Source organism: Salvelinus sp. IW2-2015, linkage group LG20, assembly GCF_002910315.2.
Source record: "Salvelinus sp. IW2-2015 linkage group LG20, ASM291031v2, whole genome shotgun sequence".
Lineage (NCBI taxonomy): Eukaryota > Metazoa > Chordata > Actinopteri > Salmoniformes > Salmonidae > Salvelinus > Salvelinus sp. IW2-2015.
Window position 1 is genome coordinate 2,306,093 of NC_036860.1, and position 17,686 is coordinate 2,323,778.

The 17,686-nt window shown below is 44.0% G+C and overlaps 1 protein-coding gene across 1 annotated transcript in view; it reads left to right on the plus strand.

Annotated features, from left to right (window-relative positions):
- LOC111981186 (myocardin-related transcription factor A-like) overlaps positions 1-17,686 on the plus strand; it is a 35,569-nt gene that overhangs the window by 2,101 nt on the left and 15,782 nt on the right. The window contains 1 exon segment of the mRNA XM_070433739.1: positions 10,247-10,316. Within this exon segment, the coding sequence (XP_070289840.1) occupies positions 10,247-10,316 (70 nt within the window).

Below are 17,686 nucleotides of genomic sequence, written 5' to 3' on the forward strand. Positions count from 1 at the left end.
AGGCCTGAGAGATCAAGTGTGTAGTGGTTGTCGAGGAACTGCACTCACACCCAGACCGCAGTTGTAATTCGAATCACAGCAGGGCTAGACACTGCTGCCCTGACACTGTGCTCTACTCCACTCTGATCTCCATCTTACTCTGTGACTGAATGTTCACCAATGGATAGCATGCTAATTGGGGTGTATGGGTGTCAGTGTACGTTTGCCAATAAGCATGCACACACAGGCTCCATTATGAGTGAGCATGCTCTGCACCTTTAGTCTGCTGTTCTGACAGGTGAGGGGAGGAGTGTGAAGTGTCTGTAGGGAGTCAGGTGTGATGAGGTGCCTGGGTCGTGTTTAATAGGTCACAGCACACCAGAGATAAACGTTTCCTAATGGAAAGCAGAAATCTGTGCTCTTAATGAACTAGTTCAGCTAGTTCCTCCACGTTTAAAAATGTTTTTGTCTCCTACTGACACTGTTCCACACAGAGCACTGAGTTTATTCTCAGCATAGGCACACACACACACACACACACACTGTTGTTTTTTWAAATTGAATATCCGAAACATACCATATACTTGCAGTGAAGCCGCTCAACAACTACATCATACCAGTCATCCAACAGAAGCATCCAGGGTCAATGCCCTGCTCAAGGGCACGTTGATAGATCTCCCACTAGGCCAAAAAACTTTATCCCGAACCCTCCAAGAAGTCTGTTGTTAACATGGAAACAGAAGTGTCTTCCTGACATTTATCTGAAACACTCATGCTCGAGGAGCCTTACGTAGCAGAGAATAATACACCGATTGAGTGATGTGTGTGTTTTTCTATAATCGTGTGGGTGTTGGCATGTGGATTTTGGGATAATAGCAGTCGGAAGTTATGTTCTTGACATAGATATATCCTCAATTCCTTATCTGTTCATATTTTGATATGTTTACACATCTATGGTAATCAAGGCTGTCAAATGAGAGGAGGGAGAACAGAGATTAATGGAAGGGAATGACGGGAAGGGAAGAAAAAGATTATGAACGAGGGGCAGCAAAGAGTGAGATAGATGCGATCAAGAGGCATATAAAGTCCACTGTTATCAGTCCAAAATGTGTATTTWTTTCAACTGTGAATTATTAGTGGAAAACCTTGTCACCTGAACCATATAGCTGACCTCATGTACTGTGAATGTGATTGACCAGGAATAAGGGACGTGACGCGAGTGACAGTAAGGATGACTGCACAATGAGTTCATAAGAGTTTAATCACCCTGAAGTCCTATGAACCCTACTTGCTCTTTCATCTCTGGCCCTGAACAACACATGCTGCCAGATGTACACAGCAGCTGGATTGAACATCGTGGACTATTAGAAATATCAGTGTCGTTTGGGATGATACACGCTGCCATCTATTGGCTGACAGAAACACTACAACTGGCCATACAGCATTAGAGGAAGGACAGGGAACTGAAGTACTGTGGCACATCACATATATATTGACATTTGATGTATGCATCATGTCCTATGAATCAGGAGATGAGGTTCATTTTCAAACCTTGGAAATTCTCTTAATGTAATCGAAATGTCTGTTTCAGTGTAAACTTGGGTTTTTATGTGTTCAAATGCACTGAGGATATTGAACAGGTTCTAGATCCTTAACACAAGATATGTGTGGAGTCAGGTTGTGTGTGTGCAGGGATATCTGAGTAACCCTAGCTGCCGTCTGCACCAGTTAAGGGTAGCTGGATATAGCCCCCATAGCCAGCTGGCCTACTATTTAAAACAGTCAGCCCGAGGGGAAGGCTTGGTGGTGGGGGGGCTCACATTCTGGAGCCCAGGCCCAGAGAGAAGGAGTTAATTTGAGACTTGTTTACCGCGCACCCTTCCTCCTGAGTAAGACCTCGATGAAGAGGTGTGAAGGCAGCAGCAGTAACAGTTTGAATGTGGACTCCATCTTGTTTCAAACACAGTAGGCCCACCAGATATTGAGAYGCCAGGGCCCAGTTTCCAAAAAGCATATTAAGTTCATCGTTAGAACCTTCGTAGTAGCATGGTTAGATTTCCAAGCTGTTTCCCAAAAGCCTTGTTACTAAAGTTGCACCTCAAAACGCTCTTTATTTACCKACTGCCTCATACCACTCTTAACAGCTAAKTGCGTCGTTAGATGCTTTTGTTSCCCTTCTGCTTCACTYTATACACAGATCTCCGCTAAACATAGAAACAAGATGTTTATCKGTCTCTGTGACCGCCGATAACATYRGAACAAAGTTGACTACAAATACAAAGTTGCCAGTGTTTTTGTAATTGTTACAAACAAGTGAAGGATAAGAAGATGCTTCAAATGAAAACGGAGATGCATACAGTATAGGCTCTAGGCCTACAGTGGGGAGAACAAGTATTTGATACACTGCCGATTTTGCAGGTTTTCCTACTTACAAAGCATGTAGAGGTCTGTAATCTTTATCATAGGTACACTTCAACTGTGAGAGACGGAATCTAAAACAAAAATCCAGAAAATCACATTGTATGATTTTTAAGTAATTAATTTGCATTTTATTGCATGACATAAGTATTTGATCACCTACCAACCAGTAAGAATTCCGGCTCTCACAGACCTGTTAGTTTTTCTTTAAGAAGCCCTCCTGTTCTCCACTCATTACCTGTATTAACTGCACCTGTTTGAACTCGTTACCTGTATAAAAGACACCTGTCCACACACTCAATCAAACAGACTCCAACCTCTCCACAATGGCCAAGACCAGAGAGCTGTGTAAGGACATCAGGGATAAAATTGTAGACCTGCACAAGGCTAGGATGGGCTACAGGACAATAGGCAAGCAGCTTGGTGAGAAGGCAACAACTGTTGGCGCAATTATTAGAAAATGGAAGAAGTTCAAGATGATGGTCAATCACCCTCGGTCTGGGGCTCCATGCAAGATCTCACCTGGTGGGGCATCAATGATCATGAGGAAGGTGAGGGATCAGCCCAGAACTACACGGCAGGACCTGGTCAATGACCTGAAGAGAGCTGGGACCACAGTCTCAAAGAAAACCTCTGGCTCTGAAGATCATAATTTTTTCTTCAGCGATGTCCTAGCGCTTCCATTTAAAGACCCCCCCCAAGACCGCTTCTAGGAGATATGATTATTTAACTTTTTTATTTTAAGTAGCCTCACAGATGAGTTTTTTTCTCGAGCTATTTCGTGTTTTCTTTGGGGCTTATCAGCAAGGAATTGGTTGGATTGTTTGGCAATAGCGAGAATTGGTTTGCATTTAGTACTGGGCTATGGGCTGATTTTGACCCTAGATTCTTAACTTACAGTTGACCTTGCATAGTTCTGAGCCTAACCATCACTGATCTAGTAGTCAGAGGATGCCCACAGGGAGCTCTAGTTCAGTCTGATTAACATGGATTATTACCACTTTCACTGAAACAGCAGAATGCAATTTGAGGTATTTTGGATATGCTTAGAGCCTCTGTGAGTTATTAGCTTTTCCTATCATCAGTATTTATGACACACACACACACACAAACGCAGGACTATCCCTGCAAGCATATGGTTGGTGCCTTATCTGCAGCAAGGGGGATCAGAGTCTTGATTCATTTTCCCCTTCCTTGTCAAAGTGAGCTTTGCCTGAGGATTGTGCATCCTGATTCCAGCATCTCTCACTCACTCACTCACACACACACACACACACACACAGTTTGTTGGCATCTGTAAATAGTCTCTTATGCTCACCTTTTTTGTGGCCGGTTCTCTAAAGCTAGGCCATTACACAAATCTGTTCTAAAACACAAAGTGAATGCCAATAATAATCAACAAGAGCTGCCCTGGGGATTTTCTCTACCTTACATAGTTCTTTGTTATGACCCCCAGGCTAGTTCCCGACTTTATTTTAGCTCACCTGATCCACCATTAAGTGAATACAAATGGTAACTTTGGCAGTACACACAGCTGTAGGATACATTTCTGTTTTTAAATGTCTGTTTTGGCAGTTTTATTTTACTTCATCTTCAGAAAATGATTTTAGGGCTTTGATTAGCATTGATGTTTTAATGAGAAGTGGCAGACCAAAACGTGTTTCACATTTTAAAGTTCTCACTCTGTCACTCTCTGTTCTCACTCTTCTTGTATTAACAAATGTTTTGCTTACAAAAGTCAAACAGTGAAGACCGAAACCGTCAAAGACCCAGTCCTGGCTTTGGGACAACACGTGTTTGGGGATCTGTGTGGTGGCAGTTTCTTCCCTGTGGCCATTATGGTGTCTGGCTACCTCAGGGTACTGTGTGGGGCCATTATGGTGTCTGCCTACATCAGGGGTACTGTGTGGGGCCATTATGGTGTCTGCCTACATCAGGGGTACTGTGTGGGGCCATTATGCTGTCTGCCTACATCAGGGGTACTGTGTGGGGCCATTATGCTGTCTGCCTACATCAGGGTACTGTGTGGGGCCATTATGCTGTCTGCCTACATCAGGGTACTGTGTGGGGCCATTATGCTGTCTGTCTACATCAGGGTACTGTGTGAGGCCATTATACTGTCTGCCTACATTAGGAGTACTCAAGTACTATTTGAGAAGTTCCGGCCCCACAAATCTCCTAGGGGGCAAAGGTCCGGATGGATATTGTAATTTATCGGCGTAGTAACAAACATCTTGCAACAAACACCTTGCAACCCATGTGACCCCAAACTGTACACAACCCTCCTGTTGGCGTAGATAAAATCTTGCAGTTTTAAAGCTAATTTCCCACAATTCTACACATTTTGCATGGGGCAGAGCATTTTATTCTGTTGCTTTTTAAAGCAAATTTTCTGCAATTCTACAAATGTTTCCATGTCTTATGTGTGTTTATATGATACCAGGGGTCAATGCCCGACCCTCTTCCAAAAAATAAACTCAACAGAAAATAAGAAATGTTCTGCTTTTTCAGTGACGCTGTCTTTAAAAGATAATTCGTGATAAATGCGGCTAATGGAACTTGCGAGGGCAGATCTTCATTGTAAGGGTTTAAAACACTGGTTTGCCCATGCTTGTTGCAATGAACATGCACGTGTGGAACGGTCGTGTAAGACACTAACATTTGTTTTACAGTGAGGGTAAGGCAATTAAGGTGCACAGTTATGAAAACTTTTGATGGAGCACTAAAGAGCGGCGCTTTCTACTGAACTCGTGGAAAACAACAAAAGAAAGAGTGCCCAGGGTCTGCTCATCTGCGTGAATTGCCTTAGTGCATTCGCCTGCAAGGAGGTCATGGAGGGACTGGCAGATGGTGGGCAGGCGCATAAATGCCAATGTTCGCGTACTGGTGATGTGCTAAGATACGCTACGGGAGAGGGCGGACAGCTGAGTGCGTCCTGCTCTATCATGGGGCAGACCAGCGTGTAACAACACGCTGGCAGGGATCGTGTTAAATGAAATCTGAAAACTATTACACTGCGGGACAGTAAAGGTACGAATGCCGCAGTTACAACCAGGACCGGCGCAAGTTGCCATCCTAGTGACCCTCAGCTGTCCCCCGACAATCCGGGGCTAGAGTCCTTGGATAGAGGAGCTGGAGCTGAGGGCTTGTAGGCTGTTGGGTTGGTTAAGGCGGCAGGTCCTCCTCTCACCAGCATCATCGGCAACACGTTGGCCTACGGGCACAACCGCACCGCTACGCTGGACGTTTGGAGACAGGAGCTGCCAAAAAGTGCTCTTTACTGACTGAGTTTGCGGTTTTCATGCTCACGCAGGGTTTGGGTTGGTGGGTCGAAATTGCGTTTATGTCGTGAAGAAAGTGCGTTAGTCGGAACCGAGGCCTGTACTGTCCTGGAGCGGATTGATGTGGAGGGTGCCGTCATGGTCTGGGCGGGTGGTCACAGGATATCGGACTGAGCTTTTTTGCTTTGTCATTGCAGGCAATCACAACGCTGTGCATGACAGGGAGGGACATCTCCACCTTCAGACCTGCAGGCTCATCTGCATGACCTCTCCAGCATGACATGCAAGCCATACTGCTTGTTCTGTGTGTGATTTCCTGGGGCAAGACAGGAATGTTAGTGTTCTGGTGCTTGGCTAGAGAAGAGCCCGGATTTCAATCCCATTGGAGCGTCTGGGACCGGCTGTTGGATATGGCAGAGTGTGGGGGTCTAGGGCGCATTCGCGGTCCGCTGAAAATGTGTCTCTGGGAACTTCAGGTTTCTGTGTGGTGGAAGTGATGTTTTGTTTTGGTGAAACATCTGCACAGGCAAGAAACCTGGCAAAATTCTCGGGGTGCAGTCCATGGGGAGGAGTGCACTGCAGGTGCTTAATGCAGCTAGGTGGCAACACGCAGATTATTGACTGTTACTTTTGATGTTTGAGTCCCGGCTTGTTCAGGGGACATTATTTAATTTTGTTAGTCCCATGTCTGTTGGAACGATGGTTGCAGTTTATGTCTCAGTTGCTTGAATCATTAATGTTCACACAAATATTAACACATGTTAAGTTTTGCGTGAAGTAAACGCGAGTTGACCATTCTTTTTGCTGAGGTTATACTTTACTTCTATTTTGTAGTCTGCGACGAATCGGTGCGGCCCCCGCCGGGCGCCGCTGGGGCCTTCCGGCGTTTGGCGCTGAATTGACTTGTCCGCCCGTGTTGACGTCCGTGACCGGCGGCAGTGTAGGTGACCCCCGGTTGCTGGACGCCGGATTCAGACCCGGCAGTACAACCATTTGCGATGGGGGTCTAGGTTGTGGGCAAAAGCTGCAGGCAGGTGTGTTGTCACTGAATCTAGCAGCAGTCGCAGGTGCAGCGGGAGAAGTATTTGATTGTGGTTAGGAGGAAAAGGTTTAGCTGAAGTGTGTCGGTGTCTGTCAATGGCGGAGTGAGTGGCTGCAGCAACAGCTGTGACAGTGCTTGATCAMGGATTCACAGGCATTTGACACACACTCACAGACCCACACACTCACCTCACTCACTCGTCTTGCTGCAGTAGATACTGGCTCTTGAAACTCATAGCAGCTGTACATTTCCACTGCAAGCCAGTGTTTCTTATTTTCCATCTTTTTCATTTGGTTTTGTTTTTTCAATGAGATTTGGGCATTCTGAACTATTCAGGACTTTGTTTGCTAAAAAACAAGAGAAAGAGGAGAGGTCAGTGAGAACACAGTTGTGTATAGAGCACTTTATATGGACTTTTGGAAAACGTCAATCTTCTCATGATTTTTGTCACTTGCACGAGGACCGTTGATATTCTAATGCTCTTATTTTGGTCCATCGGGCGACATCCTGCATTAATATATTTAGCAGAATCTCTGTGACTTTTCCAAAAGATATCACAAATGTGATAATACATATTGACTGGACTGGACTGAACTGAACTGAACAGAGAATTCTATTTTTGTTACATTTGAATGTTTTTGGACATTATTTGATGGGACCACCGTCTTTCAGTAATACTTATTTATTGTTTTGAACCTGATCACCATGCTGGACACCAACACGTCCCTTCACACGGACCCCACCTCTTTTGGGCACCCTCCAATCAGCAACAGCATGGATAAGCAACGCATACGATTGGAGTTAGAACGGCGGGCTTGTCAGAGCCTGAGGGAAGGTGGGATTCGTATTACGCACGTACACACGCACACACACACTCATGCACACATACACACAAACTCTTTATAATATGAGATGTGGAAGATATTGATATCTTTGTTTGGTTATATATATTTTTTTAACAGATATTTTTGATGTAGCATCATTAGGGAGAATTATTATCCTTACTCTTCCTACTTGGCTTTTGTTTCATAGCTCTCCATAAAACACTCCCAGCTATACAGTTGAGTTTTTCTCAGTGAATCGTGTGTATTGAGTTATGCTGCTCAGGCCGGCTGAGTGGGTGTCTGGTGTCTTCTGGGCTGCTGGTCAGGTACTAAGTTGACCTTCTGGCCCCGGTACAGATGGGGCAGCGCCAGGACTCTGTGCCCAGTGGACAATGCTCAGGCACCTGTGGGTGTAGCCAGGGCCGTGACACCAACTGAGTTGGAGCGAGAAGAGCCCGAACAGACTTAGTCGTGACACACTGAGAATCTCACACTGACTTTTAGAGAAACATAAATGTGCTGTGAGGCAGATACGCTGGCCCACTGAGTTAAGGTGAGAAATACTGAGACTGATGAAGATACTGTGGTGTTTAGTGTTACACACAGAGACAGGTTTAGATACTAAAACACAGATGGACACTGAGGGAAAACAGGGACAGGCTTGAGACACTGAGATGGACTTGGAACCATTGAGACAGACTGTGATTTACCGAGAAGTTATTTGCACCGAGACGTGCAGTCTTTCAGAGACACTGTACGATGTGGTAACCCACAGGCACCTGCCTTGGCAGCCGGTCTTACTTCAGAGTTTCAAAGGTGGACAGCATACCTTGGCCCTGATTGAGGAGGGTGTCTGTTCACATGTGTCCCCTCATGCAGCCAGGCCGAGCCCAGGCCTTAGATTTCTGCTTCGGAGCAGTTTGAGTGTCGGGTGATTTACAGTAATATTCCCTGTAACTCAACAGGCTGGGCCGGGCAGAGAGATAGAGTTCCCAGATATTACCGTGTGGTACACAAATAGAAACCAGCAGGGAGAGGTTGAGGATGGGTTTCATCTCAGGGTTGGGATGGAGGGAATGGAAAGTTTTGAAAATATTTTCAAAGAAGTAAACGATTGAATAGGCGATGTAGAAAAAGTGCACCGGAAGTTTTGCAGTGACGCACAGAGAAAGGCGACAATACATAAATTGAGCACAAAGGGAGATATGGAGAGGGGCAGGTGGTAGAAAAATGTAATGTTCTCGTTTACATCACATTGAGGTACTGAGAACGGTAATGAATTCAAATTGTGGCATTTCAGAGTGAGCATTTGCCTGGAACAGATTCTGTATAAGCAGCTGGCATCATTCCCCTGTCAGTCCTTGGCACAACTAGCAAATCATCTGTCGCTGGAGGAGTGTCTGTGTTTGTGCGTGTGTCCCCCCCCCTCCCCCCCGTAAACCCATTTAATCTCGTCTCCTGTCGAGGGTACTATTGGGAGTCCTACGTCAAGCAGCCATATAAGAGAAAAGAGGATGATTTGGCCCAGGTGGCGACAGCCAGGACTGTCAGAAATGTTGACGCTGGTCAGAGATGTGAAAAACCGCAGAGGCTGAGCTCAGAGAGAGATGGAAACCATGAGAAAGAAGTCCCACATCGCCCACACTGATCTCACTCTGACCTATTAGTCAGTATGCTTCCCTGTGGTTCACATGTAGGCAGCAGACCAGCTACAAACACAGCTACCTCAGGAGGTGCACACAAGCATCACTGTGTACAGTACAATGGACTGGTCCAACAATCATACTCTCACACATGAACACCAGGCCACATACTGTATGGCTATGTAGTATACTGTAACTGCTTAACTTCCCCTCGCATGTACAGTATCACATCTCTAATTTCATGAAAACTGCTTATGCGCGTACTGAGATGTAGGATTTACTTTACCTCACATCTGACAGGAATCACTTACATGAGTCCACTCAGCTCACTGAGGCTGAAGTGTAAACACTGGATAGCAATGATGATGTGATGCAGAGAACATGGTCTCCATCAATAGCTTTCTGTGTTCGTTCTATTTGTCTAGCTGAGATTAGGCAGCTGTTAGCAAGACACATTTATTCATGTCATACACATTTAGTCAGTACAGAAGTGTTACCATTTATCTGTACATAACCTCCTCTCAATATATCACCTCATTCTATTTTGAATTGTGAGTGGTGAATGTGGGCCTTCCTGTTTTTACAAGAACCCCTCTGCATTAGCATTGTTCAAGCCATGCGGAAGTGTCGTCCTCTCTATCTCTCTCTGTGTGGTAGAAGTTGTCAAAACGCGACAACCCGGCTGCTGTTTGAATGTAGAAACAGGAAGCGCGTGTGTGTGTGTGTTTGTGTGACAGGGACCGTCTGCCCGCTATTTCTCCTCCCTGCCTCTGATGATAACCTCTGTATCGGCTGTCAGACGACTCTGAGGGAGGGAGAGAGGAGAGAGCCAGAAGAGCAGTGAGTAGGGTAGTCTTCAACTCTTGGCTTCTACCTCCCAGAAAGATACACTATATTAATTTACAACACGGCTGTAACCGTCCTTGTATTTCCTCCCAAGGAGAAGAGCACGTAGCGGAAACTGACTGTAGGGCGTTTGGGTTTTCACTATTGGTTGTTGCCCTTGCTGCTTCTGTCTCTAGTGTACTCACCTGGCCTCTTGCTGTCCCTCTTATGCAGTGCTCCAGCTCAAACTCCAGCAGAGACGGACCCGTGAGGAACTGGTCAGCCAGGGGATCATGCCACGTAAGTAACACTCTCCCGTCCGTCAAACTGCCTCATCCCCAAACCAATCTCCTCTTCCTCTAGCTGCTACCTCACTTCATTAGCTTGCTTTTCAAAGTGAATGGATAGTTTGTTGACCTATCCTCACGCGCATAAGAATCAGTAAAGCTACTCCTATTGTAGTCACCTCACTTGTTTCAAAGCAGGCACTTAATATACAACCGTATAGTATCTTACATGGCTATACACATCTCAAAGCTTTGCTTCATGTTCTAAGGTTCTAGAGATCCTGATGATTATGCATGTGGTTAAATCGGCACCGTCTTTTTTCTGAGAAATGCCGTTGTCAGTCTTCAAAGCAAAGTGGATCGAGCTCCTTCCTCTGCTTCTGACTTTTGAATGCTAAACTCATTCCGTGTGTACTGGGGCCTGTGCGTTTAATTCATTGCCACATTTAATTTTGAGCTGTTACACTTGTTCTTTTCATTGCACAGTCAATGAATGTTTACATTACTAAGATAGACTTCCTCTCTGTTTCACACTAGTTAGTTCCAGGAACCTTTTTTTAACCAATTTACGTCCTCTAACTATATTTAGTACAATATCAGAATGCGCCACAGAACACATTTTGTTTGGTGTAAATGCATGAAATTTGGTATCAACATAGTAAATATAGGTGACCTGATCTAAGCCCAAATATGCCAAATATATGATTCAACTCATTGTTTGTGAACTACGGCTGTTTCTGTATTGTACTATATTTAGTCTTTGAACACATGGGGTTACTGTTTTTTACACGATTCATGAATAAAATCATGTAAATATTTTCAAATTATCAGATCTTAATAGTTGTATAGATTGCCTGGACCTTATATTAGGGATGCACGATATATCGGTGAACATATTGTAATCGGCCAAAATTAGCTAAAAATGCACGTATCGACCTATGTCTAGTTTAACGCCCGATTGTACAAAACCCATGTCAAAGCTGACGTGCATACCTATATAACGAAGGTACATGACGTAATGACGCCACGTAAAATTTTGTGCTGTACGTGCAACACAGCATTTCTAAACTAGCCCACAATGTCTGCTGTGTGGATCGAGCAGTCAATAAGTCAAGCAGTCATTTGAAAGAGGTAATTTGAAAGAGTAACAAAATTTCAGCGAGACAACTCGAATGCAAAATCCATTAAAGCAAAGATAATATAATTCATTGCCCTTGACAATCAACCATTCTCTGTCGTGGGTGGTGTTGGCTTTCGTTTTCAATACCGCGTTGGTAATAAAGCATAATTTGTTTGACTGCAACTTCTGGGGTAGCTAGCTTTAGCTTGGTACCTAGGTAGCACCAATACAACCAGCCTGAAAACAATGACCAGTAAAAACTGCAGTCATTTTCATTATTCTTAGCAATGATTTAGGAATCCTTGTGAGTAAGTATTAGCTAGGTTGCCACTTGTTGTTCACCTATTGAAATTGAACTTCGGTTCATGAAAATAAATAGCAAGCAAGCTACTTAACCCTGTTGCCCAAAGCTAACGTTATAAGCAGCCAGCCAGCTAGCTTCATCTGGCTAGTGAGGATTGACCAGACCAGGTTATGTGTTGTGAAGCTTGCCACAATAAGGATTAGGCACAATAGTGGAATTTGCGGTTTGCCTTCAAAATAAAAGTATGACATTGACAGTGATGCAAATGAATACAAAAAGTAGAATTATGTCTTTAATTATGAAGGCTAACCGCAAAGTCCACTATTGTGACTAATCCTTATTGTGGCTAGCTTCACATAGATGGGTCCAACCACCATTAATCAAATAAGAACTGTCTTATAAATTAGGGTTATTTTTGATGACAGCTAGTTATATAGTTAGCTAGCTAACTATAGCTACTGAAACAGATTGTCGTGTTATTTGATTTGACGTGCATCTTTTTTGACACGCAAAGACCCAAACGGCGTTCCATAGAAATCCTGGTTGAGAATGAAACGACTGAACAAATGAACAACAAAATAGCACAGCAAGTAAGTGAAAGAAATAGGTTTTGATTATGTTTTACTGGTAATGGGGACATGCGTAAATGCCAACAAAATAACCTTTTGTGTGTGTGACCTTTATTTAATTAGGCAAGTCAGTTAAGAACAAATTCCTATTTAGGATGCTGGGCCAATTGTGCGCCGCCCTATGGGACCGCCAATCACGGCCGGATGTGATAGAGCCTGGATTCAAACCAAGGACTGTAGTGACGCCTCTTGCACTGAGATGCAGTGCCTTAGACAGCTGCGCCCATGTGTGTGTGCTAACTATTTAACTGTACTAGAATGCTTAAAAGGCCGCTAAAATTTGTAATCTCAGTTATCGGTATCGTTTTTGGAAAATATTGGATATCGGTATATGCCAAAAAAGAAACGTCCTCTCTCTGTCAACTGAGTTTATTTTCAGCAAACTTAACGTGTAAATATTTGTATKAACATAAGATTAAACAACTGAGACATAAACTGAACAAGTTCCACAGACATGTGACTAACAGAAATGTAATAATGTGTCCCTGAACAAAAGGGGGGGGGTCAAAATCAAAAGTAACAGTCAGTATCTGTTGTGGCCACCAGCTGCATTACGTACTGCAGTGCATCTCCTCCTCATGGACTGCACCAGATTTGCCAGTTCTTGCTGTGAGATGTTACCCCACTCTTCCACCAAGGCACCTGCAAGTTCCTGGACATTTCTGGGGGGAATGGCCCTAGCCCTCACCCTCCGATCCAACAGGTCCCAGATGTGCTCAATGGGATTGAGATCCGAGCTCTTCGCTGGCCATAGCAGAACACTGACATTCCTGTCTTGCAGGAAATCACACACAGAACAAGCAGTATGGCTTGTGGCATTGTCATGCTGTGGAGGGTCATGTCAGGATGAGCCTGCAGGAAGGGTACCACATGAGGGAGGAGGTTATCTTCCCTGTAACGCATAGCGTTGAGATTGCCTGCAATGACAACAAGCTCAGTCCGATGATGCTATGATGGACCCTCCACCTCCAAATCGATCCTGCTCCAGAGTACAGGCCTCAGTGTAACGCTCATTCCTTCGACGATAAACGTGAATCCGACCATCACCCCTGGTGAGACAAAACCGCGACTCGTCAGAGAAGAGCACTTTTTGGCAGTCCTGTCTGGTCCAGCGACGGTGGGTTTGTGCCCATAGGCGACGCTGTTGCCGGTGACGTCTGGTGAGGACGTGCCTTACAACAGGCCTACAAGCCCTCAGTCCAGCCTCTCAGTCTATTGCGAACAGTCTGAGCACTGATGGAGGGATTGTGCGTTCCTGGTGTAACTCGGGTAGTTGTTGTTGCCATCCTGTACCTGTCCCACAGGTGTGATGTTCAGATGTACAGATCCTGTGCAGGTGTTGTTACACGTGGTCTGCCACTGCGAGGACAATCAGCTGTCCGTCCCGTCTCCCTGTAGCGCTGTCTTAGGCATCTCACAGTACGGACATTGCAATTTATTGCCCTGGCCACATCTGCAGTCCTCATGCCTCCTTGCAGCATGCCTAAGGCACATTCATGAAGATGAGCAGGGACCCTGTRCATCTTTCTTTTGGTGTTTTTCAGAGTCCGTAGAAAGGCCTCTTTAGTGTCCTAAGTTTTCATAACTGTGACCTTAATTGCCTACAGTTGAAGTCGGAAGTTTACATACACCTTAGCCAAACATTTAAACTCAGTTTTTCACAATCCTACATTTAATCCTAGTAAAAATTCCTGTCTTAGGTCAGTTAGGATCACCACTTTATTTTAAGAATTTCAAATGTCAGAATAATAGAGAGAATGATCTATTTCAGCTTTTATTTCCTTCATCACATTCCCAGTGGGTCAAAGTTTACATACACTCGAGATTTGGTAGCATTGCCTTTTAAATTGTTTAACTTGGGTCAAATGTTTTGGGTGGCTTTCCACAAGCTTCCCACAATAAGTTGGTGAATTTTGGCCATTCCTCCTGACAGAGCTGGTGTAATGAGTCAGGTTTGTAGGCCTCCTTGCTCGCACAAGCTTTTTCAGTCTGCCCACAAATGTTCTATGTCATTGAGGTCAGGGCTTTGTGATGGCCACTCCAATACCTTGACTTTGTTGTTCTTAAGCCATTTTGCCACAACTTTGAAGTATGCTTGGGGTCATTGTCCGTTTGGAAGACCCATTTGCGACAAGCTTTAACTTTCTGACTGATGTCTTGAGATGTTGCTTTCAATATACCACATAATTTCCGTCCTTATGATGCCATCTATTTTGTGAAGTGCACCAGTCCCTCCCTGCAGCAAAGCACCTCCACAACTGATGCTGCCACCCCAGTGCTTCACGGTTGGGATGGTGTTCTTCGGCTTGCAAGCATCCCCCTTTTCCTCCAAACATAAATGGTCATTATGGCCAAATAGTCCTATTTTTTTCATCAGACCAGAGACATTTCTCCAAAAAGTACATCTTTGTCCCCATGTCAGTGCTCAATCCATAGTTTGGCGGTTTTGAGCAGTGGCTTCTTCCTTTGCTGAGCGGCCTTTCAGTCTGTCGATATAGGACTCGTTTTACTGTGGATATAGATTACTTTTTACCTGATCCTTTCCTCTTCCCAGCGCTCACTCTCTCACCACCAGCTCCTTTCTTCGACCCGCCACCCTCGTTCTGGGATTTTTACTTAAAGTACTCATACCATGATTATTTGCATCTACTTCCATCGATGTCCAAGTCGAGACAGAGCATAGACGTATTTGAGCTAGGAATCAAGTGTCCACTCGACACATCACACCATTCTCTACACTGTACCCACCTCCACCTCTCGACTCAACATCCATCCAAGCCAATCACAGCCCTAACCATCCCCTACAAGCCTTCATAAAGCAACACGCACTTACCGTCCCATTTCTCTACTGGCGCAAACTATCCTCTCCACCAAGCTTGTCTCCACTAAGACCACTCGACTTAGTGATATGTACAATCTTCTGATCCCACCTGGTCAATTGTTCATAACAAGTGAATTCACTAAGTCAGCAAATAACGTTGTAACACCCAATTCGTTGAAAATATGATTGTTCATGACCACAAAGCAGAACCTCTTCCTACATGACTTGCCCTACAACACCCTATACTTTGATCAACATCCACAGAGAAATCGTGGAAATGTTGACAAACTCGCAGTTTTACATGACTCCAACCTACGTGATATGTAAACTCCCGAATTCACATGTATATACAAAAGTATGTCAGCATCGTTCCTGACAGTGTAATAAAAATCGAGTATAAACAGCTATAAAAAACATTGGCAGTAGAATGGCCTTACTGAAGAGCTCAGTGACTTTCAACGTGGCACCGTCATAGGATGCCACCTTTCCAACAAGTCAGTTTGTCAAAGTTCTACCCTGCTTGCCCGAATGCATTCTGCAGTTTTTTTTATTTTATTTTATTTTTTACCTTTATTTAACTAGGCAAGTCAGTTAAGAACAAATTCTTATTTTCAATGACGGCCTAGGAACAGTGGGTTAACTGCATTGTTCAGGGGCAGAACGACAGATTTGTACCTTGTCAGCTGGGGGATAACCTTTCGGTTACTAGCCCAATGCTCTAACCACTAGGCTACCCGATGGATGAAAATATCGTCAAATGAAAGTTGACAGTCTGCACTTTAACCGTATAGTCATTTGTATCATTTCAAATCCAAAGTGCTGGAGTACAGAGCCAAAATAAGAAAACATGCTTCACTGTCCCAGTAATTACGGAGGGCACTGTATATACAGTACCAAAAATTAAGATCTGATCATTTGAACAAGACAGTAACCCCATGTGTCCAAAGGCTAAATGTAGTACAATATCAAAACATCATATTGTAGACAAATGCTTTGGCCGGTAAAAAATGTGTTATCAGTCCGCTCAGAGAACAAGTGTACCAAAGGAAATTATACATTTCTGTTATGGACATGAATGGGTTCAATCTGATTGGGTTTATGAGTAATAAACCAGTAGCATACATGTTTTTCTTTTGGCATTTCATTCATTGAAGATGCATGATCCTCCTCAGTCAGGGTTTTGAACCGCCAATAGAATGCTTTCTCTCTTCACTTTCAAATCCCTATTTGGCCCAGTAAAGGAAATGCACATGTACTAACGTTACTCTCTATGCATTGCAAGTTGTTCATATTTACAGTACACTGCCTAGTATTACAGGAACAGACCACTATTATAAATTGCTCACATACAGTGGGGCAAAAAAGTATTTAGTCAGCCACCAATTGTGCAAGTTCTCCCACTTAAAAAGATGAGAGAGGCCTGTAATTTTCATCATAGGTACACTTCAACTATGACAGACAAAATGAGAAGAAAGAAATCCAGAAAATCACATTGTAGGATTTTTAATTTATTTATTTGCAAATTATGGTGGAAAATAAGTATTTGGTCAATAACAAAAGTTTATCTCAATACTTTGTTATATACCCTTTGTTGGCAATGACAGAGGTCAAACGTTTTCTGTAACTCTTCACAAGGTTTTCACACACTGTTGCTGGTATTTTGGCCCATTCCTCCATGCAGATGAATTACAGGCCTCTCTCATCTTTTTAAGTGGGAGAACTTGCACAATTGGTGGTTGACTAAATACTTTTTTGCCCCACTGTATTTTTCTTGTTCTGTAGGGAACCACACAAGGGGTAGGTCTTATGGTTTGACACAGACCACCTTAGCGTTTAGACAAGTATTTAACAATGCCTATTCTCCATGCTTTTGGAGTATTAGAGAAGATACCAATTTAAATCTACGCCTTTTAGAAATGTTGAGACAAAGGGTGCCGTTGAATTTAGTCACACTGTTCAGACCGATGTGTGTAGTGGTTGTCAGACTTGGCTAGAGTATTCATTTGAGTCTTCCATTCATGGGCACTGAACCTTTGCTGGTAGCAAGTGAAACGGCACACAGTGTTGTGTGCAGCGGGATTGAATTCAATGTGTGGCCAACACAAAAAAGGCTCGCATTTCCTTCTACTACTAACAGCCTTGATACGTTAGAATATTTCTTTACTATGCTTTCCGAGTGGTTAAAATGCAACAGTGTTAGACAGTCACAGTAGCAGCTTTGTTGGGATATATTGCTCAACCTTATTATATATGCTGTTGCTGCTTCTCTTTTATGTTTACTTCTCCTTTCTTACGTTGATCAGAAGAGAACCCCAGTCTGCATGGGGCCAGACTAAGCAACACGGCCAGGGTCTCATTCAACATAAGAGAGGGAGGATGTTGGAGAGAGTGCAGAGGAGATGGTAGAGGAGAGGAGAGGGTGTGAGGAGATGGCATAGAACAGTAGAGGAGAGGGTATGAGGAGATGGCAGAGAACAGTAGAGGAGAGGGTGTGAGGAGATGGCATAGAACAG